At 42.6% G+C, this 18469-nt stretch overlaps 1 protein-coding gene across 1 annotated transcript in view; it reads right to left on the reverse strand.

Annotated features, from left to right (window-relative positions):
* The window catches only part of PRKCE (protein kinase C epsilon), a 454557-nt gene extending 436415 nt beyond the window's left edge, over window positions 1-18142 (reverse strand). The window contains exons 1-2 of the mRNA XM_042455912.1: window positions 17695-18142; window positions 16468-16943 (exon numbers count right to left, since the gene is read on the reverse strand). Coding sequence (XP_042311846.1) covers window positions 16468-16815 — 348 coding nt within the window. The 5' untranslated portion in view covers window positions 16816-16943; window positions 17695-18142. The remainder of the gene's footprint in view (window positions 1-16467; window positions 16944-17694) is intronic.
* Between the last annotated feature and the right edge of the window lie 327 nt (window positions 18143-18469).

Consider the following 18469-nt stretch of genomic DNA (forward strand, 5'->3'; position numbering starts at 1 on the left):
GAACAGGATTCATTTTGTTCACACAGCAATAGCAAAGCTGCAAGCTCAAAGCCATGGAGACATCTTCCCTGCAATAAAATGTGATTAAGCAATACCTTTCCTATCTCTACATACATCTGGCAAAGAAAAACAGGCCAGTTAGAAAGGATACTTCTTCACTGGTAGCCGTTTGGAGCCAGCCAGGAATGAAAAAAAAAATGCAGAAAGACATTGAGGGCTGTGGGGAGGAGAGAATCACATGATTGTCAAACATAGACTTGCTAGTTTCCCCTTTCCTCCCCCCTCCCAATTATTTTGTGTTTGGACAGCACCCTTGTTTAGTCAGAGTTTAAATGCAGGCCACCATATAAAGCTTAAGTTTAATTTTATTGCATTCCTTTCAGAGAAAACCAAGGAACGTACAACAAAAAGTGGTGATTCCCAAATATAATTCAAGCATTCAAGGATCCAATACATATGATGAGTCCTTCATAATATGCTCCCACAGAACTGGTGCCAGAAATTGATGTTACCAGGCACCTGCCAGGGCCTGTGACCCAGGAAGAGGTCTGATGTCAGTCTCTAGAGCCCCCTGGCCCTGCTGTTCTTTCTCTGTGCCACTGCTGTCTAACCACATGTCTTCTTTGAGTGCTTTAGTGAGAGGGATGGACAGCTTTTACTTGCTTGGCTTTTTCCTTCCGAGCAAGCTGTGCAAACTAGGCCCAGAGGAAAAAGGCAAGTGAAGGGTCAGGGGTTGAGTGCGGTGAGGAACCAGCACTCTGCTAACACTTACAGTATTTATCTGTATGACCTGGTGGGAACAATCATGCTGTTCAGAAAAGAAAAAGCCTCTAAAAACCTAGATTTTAAGGACATGGAGGACAGAGGACAAAATGTGGGAGAGAAAACAATCTAGATCTTGGGTGAGAAAACACTGGACCTCCAAATATTATACCCTAACTCCCAGAACACCTACCAACATGGGATTGTGTAAGTTATACAGTTATGAAAGAAGAAAGCAGACACAGCTCCATTATGTCTAACCCAGAAGGAGTTGAAAGGTCCTCCTTCCATCCCAATTGCCTCTGCCTTGGCATTGGAGGGAGAGAAGAAGAAACTGGTAGAGCTACATGATGCCTAGGCCCAGAAGCAGATGAAAAGGCCCTTCATTCATCCTAGCTGTTACTGCCCTGGCATCAATGGGACAGAAAAAGAGACAAGAAGAGGCCGTACCTGCTGGACTTAATCCCCTGTCCCACTTTATAGTAGACTGTAAGCCTGAGGTCAGGGAACTGTCAAATTAACAAATTGTTAGAAGTTTTGACAATCTTTATGGCTAAATAGTCCCAAATGTCTAGAGCAGTAGTGGAAATATTGCAGGCCTCCAGAAGTTATTGGACTGCAATTCCAACCATTCCTTTCTATTGGCTATGCTTGTAGTCCCAGAACATCTGGAGGGCTGCATGTTTCCCAGCCCTGGTACTTGAGGCCAAGTATCAAGTATTTCCCATTCTTGATCTCTAGACAACGAATTCATGCGGAGGTTGAGATGACCGCTGTCGTTAGCATTTATACATGCCCTCCATACTGTGAGCTCCATAGTTTTAAATAGTCAAAATATGATCTAAGTCTTCCATACAGAAATCATGTTTTGCAGGGGGAATGTTATTCACCATTGCAGATGAGAAGCTAGAGATGAGGAGCACTGGGTTTCATAAGGCCAACTGGAGTGGGCTGTAACATCACTGCAGCAGCGTAGGGATCACACAATGAAGACTCCTGTACATAAACCAAATGACACCTCCATCCATATATTTTTTTCACTACAGTGATGCACAATTTGTACACAAGTACAGTATAATGATATATAATATTCTGAATGCTTGGAAATGGAAATCTATATTGGTGGTTTATACTGTTATATGGTTTCAAGTCATTTATGATTTATGGAAGTGCTAAGGTGACCCCATCACAAGGTTTTCTGGGCTGAGAGCATGTGACTCACCCAAGGTCACCCATTGAGTTTCCACAGCCAGGCAGGGAAATGAACCCTGATCTCCAGAGTTGTAGCCAACATTCAGATCATTACACCACACTATATTTAGTTTCAACCATTGACTGGATGAGCTGTGACACATACACTCCATCCAAAGTTACTTGGGATTGCCTGCCGCTAAGCCCAGGTAAGTAAGGAGAAAATGCCTATCCAATCCAGCACAAGTGGAGAACTCTGGATTGTTCAAATGTTTCACCTGCAACTCCTCTCTGCCCCACCTGCATGGCAAGTCATCGACAACTGGAAGGCCAACAGTTCAGCTCCTAGCTGTACAGGGTACCTCCCTGTTATCAGCATGAACTCAGTTCCTGATGAGCTGATGGAAGGAGCCACAGCATGAGAGTTTCTGACATTAATCGAATAATGGTACAGCAGCACATGGACATCTGGACTATGTACTTTCTGGCTCAAATGAGAAGCTGCCTCATACCAAGCAATGGCTGTCCAGGGTCCTGGACAAGAGGCTTTCTATATGACCTTATCTTTCCAAACAGACCATGAGACCTTCAGCAGAAAACTAAAGTCCTTCCCACTCTTGGCCACTACACCAAATCACTTCTTTTCTTTATTATAAAAGTAAAAAAAACTGGGTTAGTGTGTTGTAGTGGTCTGAGGACTAGGGGTGCATCTCCACTGTAGAACTAATGCACTTTGACACCACTTTAACTGCCATTGGTCCATCCTACAGAATCCTGGGATTTGTAGTTTCTAGCACTCTTTGCATAGAAAGCCAAAGATTCCATATGATAAATAATAAATAATAATAAACTTTATTTTTATACCCCGTCTTTCTGCTGCAGCATTTAAAATAGTGTCAAACCTGCATTATTTCTACAGTGTACATATACCTTAGGATTCCGAGAGACAAGAGTTTGGTTCCTCACTAAGCCATGGAAACCCACTGGGTTACCTTGGGCAAGTCACATGCTCTCAACTTTAAAGGAAGCCAAGGGGAAACCTTCTTTGAAAAACTGCATACACATACACACACACAAACTCTGAGAAAGCTGTCATAAATCAGACATGACTTGAAGGCAAATAACACCACTAACAAACAACAACATTTTTTGAGCCAGTGAGATGTAGTGGCTTGAGTGGAGAGCAGAGTTTGAATCCCTATTGAGCCATGGAAACCCACTGGGTGACTTAAGCCAGTCCCGCTCAAGAAATCTTTAGAGGAAGGCAATGGGAACCCCACCCCCCTAATTAGGTATATCATATAACACATGCTTACAGTTCTGTATAACTGGTTTAACATGCAAAGGGATCTTGCTGCACCTTTGAGAGTAACTGGGAGAGGTTGTAGCATGAGCTTTCATAGACTCTCATCTACGAAAGCTCATGCTACAACTTCTTTCACACACTTTCACTTTTTCTTTCACTCCACCAAATGCATCTGAGGAAGTAGACTTAAGTCTACGAATTCTCATGCTGCCAATTTCTTTCTTTCAGTTAGTCTCAAAGGTGCTACAAGATCTCGCTACGTACTGATTCTACAGACTAACATGGCTATATCTTTGAATTATTTCATAGTTAGTCTAAAAGGTGCTGCAAGATCCTTTTGCATACTGATATTCCAGATTAGTATGGCTATATACTACAGCTTTCCTTATTGTGGTGTCTCATGATTTCTCAGTCTTTCCTCTTAGGATCAGGGAGGACAAAGTGTGGTCTGGGGCTGTGCAAATCCATAGCTATTCTTCAACAATGTGATGCGACAGCTAAAAAGGCCAATGCAATTCTAGTCTACATCAATAGAAGTATAGTGTCTAGAGCAAGGGAAATAATAATGCCACTCTATTCTTGGTCAGGCCTCACCTAGAATACTGTGTCCTTTCCTGGGCACTACAATTCAGAAAGGATGTTGACAAATGTGTCCAGAGGAGGGCGACTAAAATGGTGAAGAGTCTGGAAACCATGCCCTATGAGGAAAAACATAGGGAGCTGGGTATGTTTAGCCTGGAGAAGAGACAGTTAAGAGGTGATATGATAGCCCTCTTTAAGTTTGAAGGGGTATCACATTGAGGATGGAGCAAGCTTGTTTTCTGCTGCTCCAAAGACTAGGACCAGGATCAATGGATGCAAGCTACAGGAAAAAAAAGATTCCACTTCAACATTAGGAGGAACTTTCTGACAGTAAGGGCTGTTTGACAGTGGAACACACTCCCTCGAAGAGTGGTGGGGTCACCTTCCTTGGAGGTCTTCAAGAGGCTGGATGGCTATATGTCGGGGATGCTTTCATGGTGATTTCCTGCATGGCAGGGGGTTGGACTGTTTAATGGCCCTTGTGGTCTCTTCCAACTCTACAATTCTATGATTCAGCTCCTATCACCCTTGCAGATGCCCTGAACCACCTACTGTATTTCTCTGAGGTGGGAGGAGAAGGAAAAGACTGGGAGGTATGGAAGCTTCCTGAAGCAGTGATTTTTTTAAAAAAAAAAAATCACTGGCCCTGCTTCCAGCCACTAATTAACATTTTTTTAAAAAATTCTAAAAACCAAGGGGGCATTTGGGCATGTTTAATAGAAACTGTTTCTCAGTGTTATAGCGGTTGCCCAGCTCTGCCGTAAGGACACCTCCAGGTCTCTCACCATTTCTCTGGAGATAGTCATCCCTACTAATCACCAGCCACATGGCTATCTAACTTCAGATAACACTTGATTAACCTACAAGTCCAGCCTACTCCCTTTCCAACCCAGATGTGATGAGCCATGATGACTCAGCTTTGAGGGGAATGATCTCAACACAAGTTCACATGCAGTATACTACTACTTTACACATCTAAAGGCTCAAGCCAAGTGCTTAAAGCCTGTCTCGAGGGTGAATTTTGGCTTAAATAAATTCCTATGTTCTTTAATCTCACTGCTTTGGCCCAGGGAATATCTGAATCTATGGCATTGCTAAAGTTAAGCAGGTGTGAATCTGTTCCACCCTCCACCTGCCAAAATGGGAACCAATTGACAGTCTTCTGTAAAAAAATAGGGCAGATCTACAATATATGGCTTTGAGTCATGGCAGTGAAAGCAGTGTCAAACTGCATTGTTTTCTGCAGTGCCGAATAGACTTACGTTTGAGTTCAAGTAGTGGGCTACTAGTGTTATCAGTCCAAAGGCATTCTAAAAATATTCCATCTTTATTTCTGTAAGGAATATTTTTGTTAAGAAAAACTGTAGGAAAATCCAAGAAGTTAACAAATGGAAGATAAATAGTTCTGGATCCCTGCCTCATGTCTGTTTGAGAGAAGGTTATTGTTCAATAAAAGCTTGCTTTGGTGGCAGTCTAAGAAACATATGGGCTATGAGAGAATGGCATACTTTGGCTATAGCCAGCTATCTTATGGACAGAGAGGAACTGGAACCTATAAGCCTCATTCCCCAGAATGTTTCCCTTCCATATTCACGCATGTGCAATTCAAAGCAAGTATCAACAGGCCATCAATTGTTAAGTTTCAGGATGATATATTTATTGCAACCACCAGGCAACATGTCAGCTTTAAGTTCACATGCACTGATTTATTATTTCTACTGCCCCATCCATGAACAAGAGATAGGAAACTGTACCCCTGCTCCCCACATATGCTACTGGACTAAAACATCCATTAGCCCTAGCCCAAGAAGGCTAGAGAGAAGGATGGTGTGAAATATAGTTCAACAACATCTGGAAGGCTAATTTACTCCTGATTTATATGATGAATTACATTGTGAATGACTAAAAACAAATTTATCTGCCCTGAGAAGCTTAGGCCCGTTACAAACGGGCCTAAAAGTGTGTGCTCCGCGCGTGCTAGGGTTAGAAAGGGGCGTCCTTTCCAGACGCCCCTAACCCTAGCACGTGTGGAGCGCACACAAAATGGCGGCAGCCGTTCCACACAGCCGCCGCCATTACGACGTTACTACCACGCCGCCTCTATATGGGACGGCGCGGACATGATGTCATCACGCCATGCCAGGGCACATAGTGCGCCCCTTCCCCGGCTGCAAAAGGAGCTCCGAAACAGAGCTCCTTTTGCCATTTGCATCGCTGGGGGTAGCCTTCAGACGGCTGCGCCCAGCGACGCAGAGGAGAAAGGGGCCAAGCTGCCCCTTTCTCTTCCTCCCCACCGCCGCGGGGTGTCCTTGGGGCTTGAAGCCCCAAGGACACCCCTTTCCAGGCTGCGGGGAAGGGGCCTTTTGCCGCTTCCCTGCAGCCTGGAAAGCGGCGGATCGGGGCCTCAGCGGCTGCCACTCTGGCCACTGAGGCCCCAATCCGGCTGGGAAAGGGGCAGGTGCAGGCCGCCGCTTTTCGGTGGTCTGTAACCCACCTTAGTTAAAAGTATAAGTGTCATCAAAAGTGCAGGGAAGGAGGAACAACTAGAAGAGGGGAATAATGGAAAGACCATGCATAAAAAGCAGTAATATTCCATTTCCATGAGATGATAAATAAGAGTGAGCCAAATGAGAAGTGAGTTCTGGAGGAGGCTTAGAAGGAAGAAGGTGACATCAAGTAGGTGTTTTGATTGAGCATTCTAGACATAAGACACATGTTCTCAGTGTGTTTAAATGAAGGTGACACCATTCATTCAAAGCATATATCAGTCATTGTTTCATGGTACTTCACCCAAACTGACCTGCCGTTAATAGCCACTATGGCAGCAACTGTCAATCTTACTAGGGAGATTCACATTCCGTGGAAGTCAGTAGGATTTAACTATTCATTTGCACAGGACTGTAGCCTTTAGGTCTTCAAACAATGTTTACAAGGCTGCTTTGATAGACAGATTTTAAAGTTTAATGCCTACAGGCCTTTAGCAATCACAACCCTACTCTCTTAGCTTTTTGGCCTTACTGTAGCTTATGATTCTCCCAATGTTGTCGGACTGCAACTCCTAGCAAACACAGGCAATGAAAATTATGGGAGTTACAACCCCAAAGCATCAAGCAAGCCATGTTCCCCTTGCCCATGACGTACTAAAAACCTGGTGCCAAGATTAAAAAGAAAAGAGAAGAAAAGGAAAGGAAAGAAAAGAAAAGAAAAGAAGACACACTATCATCTAAACAAAGCATCTTTCTAATACCTGTTTTCAGAAATGAACAACCATTGCTATATATATTCAACTCTTCTTTCACCAAATATATTTGCAAGAATTCCTCCAACCCAATTCAACACTAATCATTTGGTACATGGGAGCAATTCTATTATACAATGCCTCCCATTGGTAATATTCTATGAGATGCAGCCAAAAAAAGCTAGTATAATCATGGCCTAGGGGTTTGGGGTTTGGGCTATTTGGAGAATGGCTGAATATTCCACAAGTCTAAAAGGGGGGTATTGCCTCCTATTAACACAACAGTTGCTATCATGATTCCTGGCACTGTACTTGTGTATCATTGCAAGAGCTTGTTCTGTAACCATGGAATCAGGCTACATCACAGTCATAATGGAGAGAAAAATATCTAGCATCTTCTTACAGCAGCTGAAGGGGAAAAAACATTGTAAATTTTTTAAAGACTAGTCTTTAGAATCATGCCTTCATCTAAAGTGGCACCACCATATTTTTTGGGAGGGGCTGTGTGTGCTTTTTTAGAAAAGAGAAATAACTGAACACATGCACATTTTAATTTTGTATAATCTGTGCAGAACGCACACTAGCTTTGCTCAATAATGAACTTGGGTACCTAGTTAGGGAGGAACAGCCTTGATTTTAAGAACCTACGACAAGTTAAAAACCCTGTCTGTATTCTTGCTGCAGGACAGTTAGTGTGCTTTCAATATAAGCAGGTAAAGACCACATTTCAAACACTGCATTGCAAAGGAGAGTAGCCCAACTCTCCTAAGGAAGGAAACGCACACCATACAAAGAAAGAGGACAGAAAGATGTAATGAAAATGAACAATTAGAGGGCAGATCTCATCATGCCAGTTAGACTGAAATAAATCCCCAACTTCAAAATATTGACAATTGTTCTCGCCAACAGCATATTAAAGTATCTATAATGAACAATGATAACCAAGACAGGAGAAGGGACTACCTCAGGACTGTGTCTCCCATTCAAAAATGGCACAGCATTCCTTCTAATGCACAGCTTTGACTCTGTCATGCCATCTCTTTACATGCCCCCCCCCCCAACCATTTGTGTTCTGTAGAGAACACAATCAGTAATCTCTGTTGGGTTACCGACAGTTACAAATAAAGGACAGCATTGCCTTGTAAAATGTGCCACTGGTAATTATCTTCATTATCCTGCAGAATGTAATCAAACTATTAACATGCCAAGACAACACACTATCAGAGTATTTGGATTTGGGCAATTCAACCATAATAACAAAATGCAGTTTGGGAAGTAGTACATAAAAGTGTCATGTTAAAAGTTTAATGGAGAGCAGATGGGCCACATCAGAGATTGATCATGTTGAACCCAAGTTACACAATGATCAATTACAAAGCTTCTGAAATACTTTCTTTTACCATACTTTGGTTACCAGATAAAGACAATGCTCACCAAATTATGGTATGAAGATAGATAGTAGACACATACAGTTGTCCCTCCATATCCAAGGATTCTTTATCCACAGATTTAATAATAATAATAAATAATAAAAATTTTATGTATATTTTCCCGCCTCTCCCTACGGATCAAGGCGGGATTACAGCCAGTATCAATTTACAATACATCACAATTACAGTTAGATAAAATCAGCTCATATAAAACACATCCCTTAAAAATACACAAATCACAATACAATTTAAAAATGAGAACATCCTGAGGTAGATATATATTGGGGGTGATTTTTTCTACAGAGGGTCAGGAGGGTATGCTTGCTAGAAGAGATAGGTTTTCAGCACCTTCTTAAAGGCGTCCAGGGTGGGAATGAGGCGAATCTCTTCTGGGAGGTTATTCCAATACATAGGAGCTATAGCAGTAAACGCTCTTTGGTGAGTGGCTGTTAATCTCACTCTGGGGTGTTCAGGTAGGAGCTTTCCAGTTGTTCTGAGGGTGTGGGGTGGATTGTGTAGGGAGAGGCGTTCCCTCAAGTAACTTGGGCCCAAATCATGTAGGGCTTTAAAGGTGATGACCAAAACTTTGTATTGGGCTCGGAAGCTAATTGGCAGCCAGCATAAGGATTTTAATACCGGTGTAATGTGGTCCGATCTAGATGTTCCTGTGACCAACCTGGCTGCAGCGTTTTGAACTAGCTGAAGCTTCCGAACTTGGTACAAAGGTAGCCCCATGTAGAGCGTGTTACAGAAATCTAAACAAGAGGTTACCAATGCATGGACTACTGTTTCAAGGTCCTTTCGGTCCAGACAGAGACACAGTTGGCATATCAGCCGAAGTTGGTACCAAGCACTCTTGGCCATCACATCCACCTGGGATGATAACTGTAAGGATGGATCCAGGAGTATTCCCAAACTGCGAACATTGTCCTTTAGGGGAAGTGTGACCACGTCCAGGACTAGATGGCAAATTTCTCTGTCTGGACTTGAGGAACCTATCACGAGTACCTCTGTTTTCTCTGGATTCAATCTGAGTTTGTTTTCCCTCATCCAGCCCATTACTGAATCCAGACAGGCATCCAGAGGAGAGATGCCGTCCTTAGACACTGTATCAGTCGGAGACATGGAGAGATAGATCTGGGTGTCGTCAGCATACTGATAACACCGTGCTCCATGCTTCCGGATGATCTCTCCCAGCGGCTTCATGTAAACATTAAACAGCATGGGGGACAGAATGGCGCCCTGAGGGACGCCAGATGTCAGCTCTCTTTTATGAGAGCAACTGTTCCCCAGCCTCACCATCTGGAACCTTCCCGAGAGGTAGGATCGGAACCACTGGAGTGCAGTGCCCCCAATACCCAACTCTCCCAGGCGTTCCAGAAGGATACCATGGTCGATTGTATCGAAGGCCGCAGAGATGTCCAAGAGCACCAACAGTTTAACTATTCACAGCTTGAAAATTTTCCAAAAATATATAAATTCCAAAACCTAGATTTTGCCATTTTATATAAAGGACACTATTTTGCTATGCCATTGTATTTAATGAGACTTGAGCATCCATGGATTTTGGTATCCATGGGAAATCCTGGAACCAAACCCCAATGGATACCAAGGGGCCACTGTACTGGGTCCATTGAACCACCTAGCTCAGTACTGTCTACCTCAGAGCTATGTCCATATGAGACTAGGGACCAATTTTGTGCTTTCAGTGTGTATCTACACTGCAGAAATAAAGCAGTCTGACATCACTTTAATTGCCATGACTCTAAGCTATGGAATTGTGGGATTTGTGAGATATTTAGCCTTCTTTGTTAGAGAGTTCCGGTGCTCCTCAACTACAAATCCCAGAATTTCACAGCATTAAACCATGAAAGTTAAAATAGTATCAAACTGGTTTATTTCTAAAGTGTAGCAGCAGCCTAGGATTTTCTGGGGAATGCACAATCTGCCCAAACTGCTATAGAACAAAGACAAAGCAAGTATTGGCCAGAAGTCCCTGTTTGGGATTTCAGGTTTTTTTAAACAATAACAAATAAATGGTAAACATTGCATGGTGGGCCAGCAATTTATTTAAAATATTAATTGCAGCGTCCAGAAACTTCCAGAAAGCCAATTCACATTTTTTGTTTGACCAGCAAGAGGGTCCTTGTGTAATCTGAAAGGACCAAGGACCACAAAAACAGGTGTAGACTCTTAGTCTACACACTGACTGGCAGCAGCTCTCTAGGGTTTCACATACAGAGAGGAGATTCCAAAAATCAAACCTAACACCTTCTGTCTGCAAAGTGCAAACTCGTGTAAACTCTACCAATAAACTATGACCCCTTCCCTAGAAATATTACTGCAAAAATTGTAGTTAGTCTCCCCCCAAAATAGATCAAATGCTAACAATAAATGTGGAGCAAAACAGAACAGAACAGCCAAGTCTGCCAAGAAAAGGAAGATCAAATGTATAAAGGGAGTTGCTTCCATTATTTGACATCATTTTATAAATATATGGTACAAGGCTTCAAAGTCATACTGTAGACATGTTCGTTGAGGCCACTGGTCCACTGCTCATCATTCTGTGTGTGCATAATGTATTTAGAACCTGGAACTGAACATCTATTGTGTTTGACAGGAGACACACATCCACAAGCCCATGAGGGTAGCAATAGGGTGACAGGCATTAGACAAATGATTCCCTTTGGGTATTAGAAGTGATGTGATTGAACCAACCAATAAGAAAGTTTGTTCTCTGAAAGCTTATTTGTTGTTGGGTGTCTTCAAGTCATTTCTGACTTATGGCAACCTTAAGGTGAACCTACTGCAGGGTTTTTTGAGTCTGAGAGTGTGTGATTCATGCAAGGTCATCAAATAGGTTTCCACAGCTAAGCAAGGCATCAAACACTGATCTCCAGAGTCATAGTAGAACACTCAAACCCCTACGTCATGCTGGCTCTCACAGAAAGCTTGTATTATCCATAAGACAGACACAACTGTTGCGACAGTAAAGATGAATCCAGGGCACAGCAGTGTACCAAGATGTTTTCTGTTACAACATCATCTTGAACAATGAACTGTGATCATGTGGATATTGATATTTATGGTTTTTTTAAAAAAAGTATATTGAAGATTTTTAGACTTATTTCATTGTTTCTACTAATTTTATGCCATTCTTGTCCAACCGCTCTGAAAACACAGGTTAGCAATGAGCTTCTTCCAATACTGATTTATTTGTTTGTTCTCCTGTCGAGAATTCAGGAAGCCACTCTCAGGAAAAAGGTAATAATAACTCATTTCAATTATAGATCTGAAACAGAGACACTGGACTTAGAATGGCAACAGCACTAAGGAGCACAACAGGCAACAGAAATAGATCATATGTACTCTTGCGTTTTGGCAAAAGGTAAAAATTTTCCATTCTGTTCCCCCATTCTAGAACTCAAGGTGAACGTTGTCCACATAATGAGTTAGATTTTGTTTTTGTTTTTATAATGGTCAATGCATTTCAATTCAAATATGTTTTATTAAGACACTTTTTAAAAAAACAGTCTCACATAATTTTTTTCCTTGATTTTTATCTGTAACCATTTTAATTTTATTGTGAGCTGTCACTGAGTCCCATTTCTGGGGAAAAGGTAAGGCACATACGTAATAAATGAAATAAATAACACAATTATTTTGCTTCCTGTTTCAGAGGTAAAGCACAGGTTCAGTCAATATTTGTTTAAGCCCCTGTCACATGTTGCCTTTTTATGCGTACACCTAAAAGTTGTTTGTACTTTTAAAGGAGCATGTCTAAAAATGCAAAATACCCCAAATAACAAATAGTTGCAGCATGCAGTTAAATTTCTTTGAATGCTTGGATTAGATACAGAGCTCTGCTGAATACACAATCAGCACCAGATTCGGTTCTATGTTACATATGAAATAATTCTTACCTATTTATTTTTCTATATAATTTCCCCTTCCCTATTTTCTTTCAACATGGAAACCAGAACAAAATATAGGAGTTTCCCAAGACACTTTGTCATCCAAGCACAGATATAATCAATACCTTCAGCAAAATGGCAACATCACATCCCTGAAGATCATGTTCTGGGAACCTTGAACAGTGTGTCAGCCTATTTCTTTAAAATAAAAAAGTCCTCAAACCCTCCCTGTTCCTCTATACTATGATTCCCCACTTTATTTCCAGATTGCAAAATTAATATCCCTTTACCTAAAACACCACTGAGGTTGCATTTGAGCTTGGGCTAAGTAAATATTTATAAAATGGAGCTGCAAAGTCGCTTCCCCCCCACCCCCCAAAAGCAAGGAGTTAAAACAGAATCTTGATAGTATTTGGCTTCTCTCATTAGTTTCTCAATGTTTCACAAAGACAACATGACCCAGGTACAACCTGAACCAGCCACTGGCATTCTTCTTTATTTCAGTTCTGATGGAATAGTAAAAAGAAAATGAACGGTATGGATATTTCCTCAGTCTGGTTAATCAACCCATCCTAAAGAACAATGATGAATGTGTGAATCTATAATGCTTAGGGAATTGGATTTCTGAATATAATCCAATTTAGATGGGAATTTGTTCTTTCTGTGGGTTTCAGGCTGTAGTAGTGATTTCTGATCCCTAGCTTACAAACACCTATGCCACAAAGGAGAGGAACTGTGAATGATTAGAACTTCAAGCCAGTTGGTGAAACAATGACTTTGCCATCAGAACCTCCCTAGTTCTGTGGCTTATATCCCTAGTTAAAAGAAGAATGGATATCTAGTAACACAAACATCTAGGAGGCATTACATTCTTTGGACATCAGCCCTCATAATATCCCAGCTAGCATGGCCAACAAAAGTCACTTCTCTAAGCTTGGTGGTAACATAACTGAGAAAGGCCATTACATGACACTTTGAGGAAATGGCTGACCAACAAAACGTAATTGAACTAAGTGGACCAATGTTGTATCACTGGCTAAATACAATTTACTGAGACACTAGATACTTCCACCACAAAGCATATGCCCTCACGATGAGACAACCTCATAGGTTCACCTATAGATGGTTCAGTTTATGGCTGGAGTCCTTTGTGCAGTTAGCACCTGGCTTGGTGCAACTGACTTTCTGGACATAGTAACAATCATCATTTTCTCTTTTCTCTCTGTCTCTCTTCCTTATTCTCTCAGGGTGCTTCCAGATGGACAGCTCCTAGCACTATGGATTAAAAGACATAGTGCAACTATTCTATCTTTCCCTCTTTGATGGATCTTCTTCTGACTTAAGAAAAAAAGAGGAAGAAGCAAAAAATTATAAATGGAAGACAACAATGTCTTTTATTACCTTCTGCCCCTGAAAAAAATAAATAGTGGAAGACAACTGAAAAAGAAATCATCAGGACAATTGAAAAATAAAAGTCCCAACTGAATGCATCCCAATTTCAGTTTGCTATCTTTTAAATGGGACAGTATTATCACAAAACTAAAGGTTGCAGACTATTTTGCACATTAAGTCAATGGGGATAAATCAACACTTACATAAGTTCCAGGGATTCAATAGATCTATTCTAGTTGGAAACAACAAACGGTTCTAAGTTCAAAAAGGCAATGCAAATAATTGATCACAGCTTCTGCAAGAGACTGCCAAAACCTATTTACAGGTCCAGATATTGGATGTTCCTCATACTATGATAATGCAGCACTAAGGGGTTACTTTCAAGGGCATAACATAAATACTGGAACCCAAAGGATCTACAAAATGCATGCTTCTTCCCAGTTTATTTAACTTTCACTTGCTCCCATATTGTCCAAAACAGTAACCCTCAAATAACTTCTTTCAGAATAAACAACCAAATAACTAGAGAGAATTCCAAAGGGAAATTGAGAATTAGAGCCAGGTCAGTTCCTGTGTCACTGGAGTAAGTTTTTGGGCTGAGAATATTCTCATCAGGTTACTGGTTTTTAACTTACAAAAGAGCTAGTTTAAAAGTTTAGAGAGAAATTTAAATATGCAAAATTAAAACAATGATGCATAACATCCTTTATCGTTTTTTGTAGCTAATCCATAAAACAGGTTACATTACAGTGTCAATGGGACATTAATTATGGTGATGGCCATATTATTTTCTATGGAAAATCATTGTAAACAAGAGATAGACAACTGTAGTAGAGGCCAACCTGTGCAAACACACACCCCACCATGCTATTGAAAACTTGCCAAAAACATACAAAAGAAGCCACTTTTTGTTTTCACTTCCTGTTTTTTTAAAGTTTGGGTTACTTGAGGATATTTGATATCCTTACTTAGGGATATTTCAGCATGATTTATGTGTCTAGAGTCAGACTGGAAGACTTAATGAATAATGGCACCCCAAGTGGTATTTTGGGATGCTTCACTGATGAAATATATCCCTTTAAAAAAGAACAGGAGGTGTGCAAAAAGCTTGCGCACTGCATGTGCCACACAGTTGGCACTTTCGTCATACCTGTTTTAAACTGTTTCTGATTCACTTGGAGTATTAGCCCACATTTATCATCTAATCTTTTTTTTTTTAAGTACACAGCTACTGCTAAGGTGTTCATATTATAACAAGCATCGCAGCTATTCTCTTATATGGTGACACTTATCTTCTCTCACAAATGTGCTGTTAACCCTAAGGAGAAAAAAAAAATCAGAGCCTTTAACTATTTATTTCTTCTCTGAGAATCTACCTGGGGTGAGACCTGGGTTCTCATTTCACCTCCCTCATCAACTCTTCGCACTGTGGGCAGAAGGTTAACGTGTAGAGGAGCTGATCCTGTGGCCAAATATTTACTGGACTTCCCAGTTTCATTCATTGCTTTTTCTCTCTGTTAATCACCAGGGCAGAGGGAGTTCACAAGCATGCATTCCCTTCCTGATGTCACCCCAAGAAGGCTCCCCAGTGCAATGCAGCATTTGAATAGGCCTGCAATATTCTCCGCCAGCCCTATCTCTTAATCTGAAATGAGATTGTTTTATTGTTTTATTGTTAGCATTATTTCCTAAAGCTAACTTTCATGCCAGTTTGGTTCGGGACAGCCTCAGCCTGTCTACAGTGGTCTTCAGATGCTGCCATCTCCCAATTCTGTTGCATCATGACATCCTGTCCAGCTAGACATATACTTTGGGAGGGCAGGCAGACCTGTAAGCACCAAGATGCTGTTTAAGCATGTCCTTTAGGAAGGCCACAGAAAGCAGTGACACAGAATGTTTCCAAAGCTGCATATCAAATCTTAAGAAAATGGAGCTATTATTTTGTGCATGCAGCCACTTGAGACCCTCCCAGGAGTACTTTAGCATTTGTCCTGCATGGCAGAAGGTTGGATTAGATGGCCCTTGAGACCCTATAGTACCAGACAAGGTTGAATTAGATGGTCCTTGGGAGCCCCATGCTATGACTGTGTACTGGATATGTATGTGTGGGCAGCAAGGAGAATATCAGAGCAACAAAGAGCGATCCTTGGTATTTATTTGTCATTATGCTAAAATTGCTCAGCAGCTGTGACAAAAGACTGCCTAGATTCAAACAAGCATGACACCGTTGCCACCAGGAGACACCACAAGTCCAGTTTCAGTGAACCAGAAGGAATAGTTATTCATGTTCTCTTTAAGCTCCAGAAATACCAAAAAAAGACCCTGTTTGGATACGCTCAGCATCTCTTGGGTAAGAGACATATAAAAATAAAACTGATAACTGCCAAGACTGAAATATTTTAGCTTAGTGGGGTTGAGTATGCCTCCATCCTCACATGGCAGACTTGAAAACCAGATCTCACATCATCCAAAGCTATACAATGTGGGCACCTGCCTGACCACCAACTAAGCCTGCCATCCAAGAGGTGGCATGTCAGCAACACACCTGTCAAACAAAGAATGATGTTTCATTAAGCGCAAAAGCCACATATTTAGATAGACAGATAGACCGACCCAGACTGACACAGATGCACATCTGGTCTGGCCACTCACCCAGTCCTCGAAGTGGCGGCTCCCGTTCTGCAGCAGGTCCTCAAACTGGATCGTACAGTTGGCCACAAAATCATCGTACCCAATGGGGGCATCGTGGAAAACAGCCATTTCAATCTTTCTCCCATTGCTCACGTCCGTGACAAATTCATCGTTCCACGCGGGGCTGTTGGTCTTCTGCTTGGTCGAGGTCTGCCCGATCCTGGAATCGTCCACGTTGAGGGCAATGTACGGGTCCAGCAGAAAGGTCTGGGGCCTGGGACCCACGGCATGCCGGAGTGACCAAGGGGTGGGCTTCAGGTTCACTGCTTCGCAGATCTTGATTTTCAGCATGCCATTAAAAACCACCATGGTTAGATGGCGTCACTTTTTATTTGTATTTTGTTGTTGGTGGTGTTGCTATTGTTGTTCTTCTTGTGTCCCCCCCTTGGGATCCAAGCCCACTCTGGGAAGCCAGGCAAGGAGCTGGGGAGAGGTTCCTCCAATAAATAAGAAGGCAGCTTTGAGCAAAGTGGTGGTAGTGGTGGTGGTTGCAGAAACACAGTCTTAAGAGTAGGGGGGTTCCTTTCCCTTGCTACCTAATGTTGATTTAGCTTTTCCTCTTGCGACACCCAGTGAAGACATACATGCATGCATACAGAGACATATGGAGAGAGAGTCTTTGCTTGTGTGTATGGGGGGGGGGGGGAGAACAGCAACAACAACAAAAGGAGGAGAGGATGCAAAAAAATCCAAAAATGCAAGCCCAATTAAAAAAAAAATGGAAAAGGAAGGAAAAGATCCTCGGTGGGAAGGTGGATAGATTTGATTCTGGAAAACACACACATGCAGAGACACTTTCGTCCTCCCCTCCCTTTTGTCCCTCCCTCTCTTCAGAGCATAATCCTGGATCAGTCTTCTGCAAAGACAACAAGAATAATAACAACCAAAAAAACAGCCCTCCTGGCTTCTTGCAGGCGTTGGTGCTGTCTTGTCTATGGAAGAGAAGCAGCAGCAACAAAACACAGGAGGAGAGGAGGGGGAAAAGAAGAAGAGGAAGAAGGGGGGAAAGGGAGGAGAAAGAGAAGAAAGAGTGGGGAAGGGGGGAAGAGGAAGGGATCGAGGCGTCCAGAAGCACCCCAGACCCCAAGCCCCAGCCTTGCCTCCTTCCTCCTCTTCTTCTCCTTCCAGAAAGAGAGAGAAAGAGAGAGAGAGAGACCCAGCCAGCTCTCACAAATCCGGATTCCTTACATCCGCCTCTTCGGTGGGTTGCTGCTACTGTTGCAGCCGATCTCCTCTTCCTCCTCCTCCTCTTCCTCCTCTGCTTCCAAGGCCAGGGATCCAGTGGATCCAGGGATCCAAGGCATGGGGGATGGCTGGGGAAAAGAAGGGAAGGGGGAAGAGGGGAGGAGGGTGTGGGCTGCTGCTCGCTTTGCCTCTCCCTCTCTCTCTACACACACACACTTTTTAAAGAAATAAATGCATAGTATTCTTTGAAAACACACACACACAAGGCTTGGGCTTCTCCCCCCCACCACCCCCTTTGCAGATCTGTCTGGGGTCCTGACTTCAGGAGCCCCCTCCCTGCCTCTCTCTCTTGGGTGTCTGTCTCGGTCTCTGTCTGTCTGTCTGTCTGTCTTTCCTAATGCAGGAAATGCGCAAAAGACGTCAGGCGCTGCGAGAGGAGAGCGGAGCCTGGCTGCTGGGCTTCATGCGGAGGGAAAGTTTTGCCTCTTGGGGGAGCAAGAAGCCCAAGGAAGGCAGGGCTCCGCCAAGGGGGGGGGGGCAGGGGGGCAGCCACGTCCTCCTTTTCCAGGACCCGTCCTCCATGTCCTCCTCCTCTCCAGGAGGAAGGTCCAAAGGCCCTCCTCCATTTGGAGCACAATGCAAGAGCAGGAAGGTAGATTTATATGCAGGGGGGCTGGATGTCCTCCTTTTGCAGGACCTAGCCTCCTTTTCCACCTTTTCTCCAGGAGGAAGGTCCAAATGTCCTCCATTTGGAGCACAACTTAAAAGCAGGGATTTA

Source organism: Sceloporus undulatus, chromosome 1 (assembly GCF_019175285.1).
Source record: "Sceloporus undulatus isolate JIND9_A2432 ecotype Alabama chromosome 1, SceUnd_v1.1, whole genome shotgun sequence".
Classification (NCBI taxonomy): domain Eukaryota; kingdom Metazoa; phylum Chordata; class Lepidosauria; order Squamata; family Phrynosomatidae; genus Sceloporus; species Sceloporus undulatus.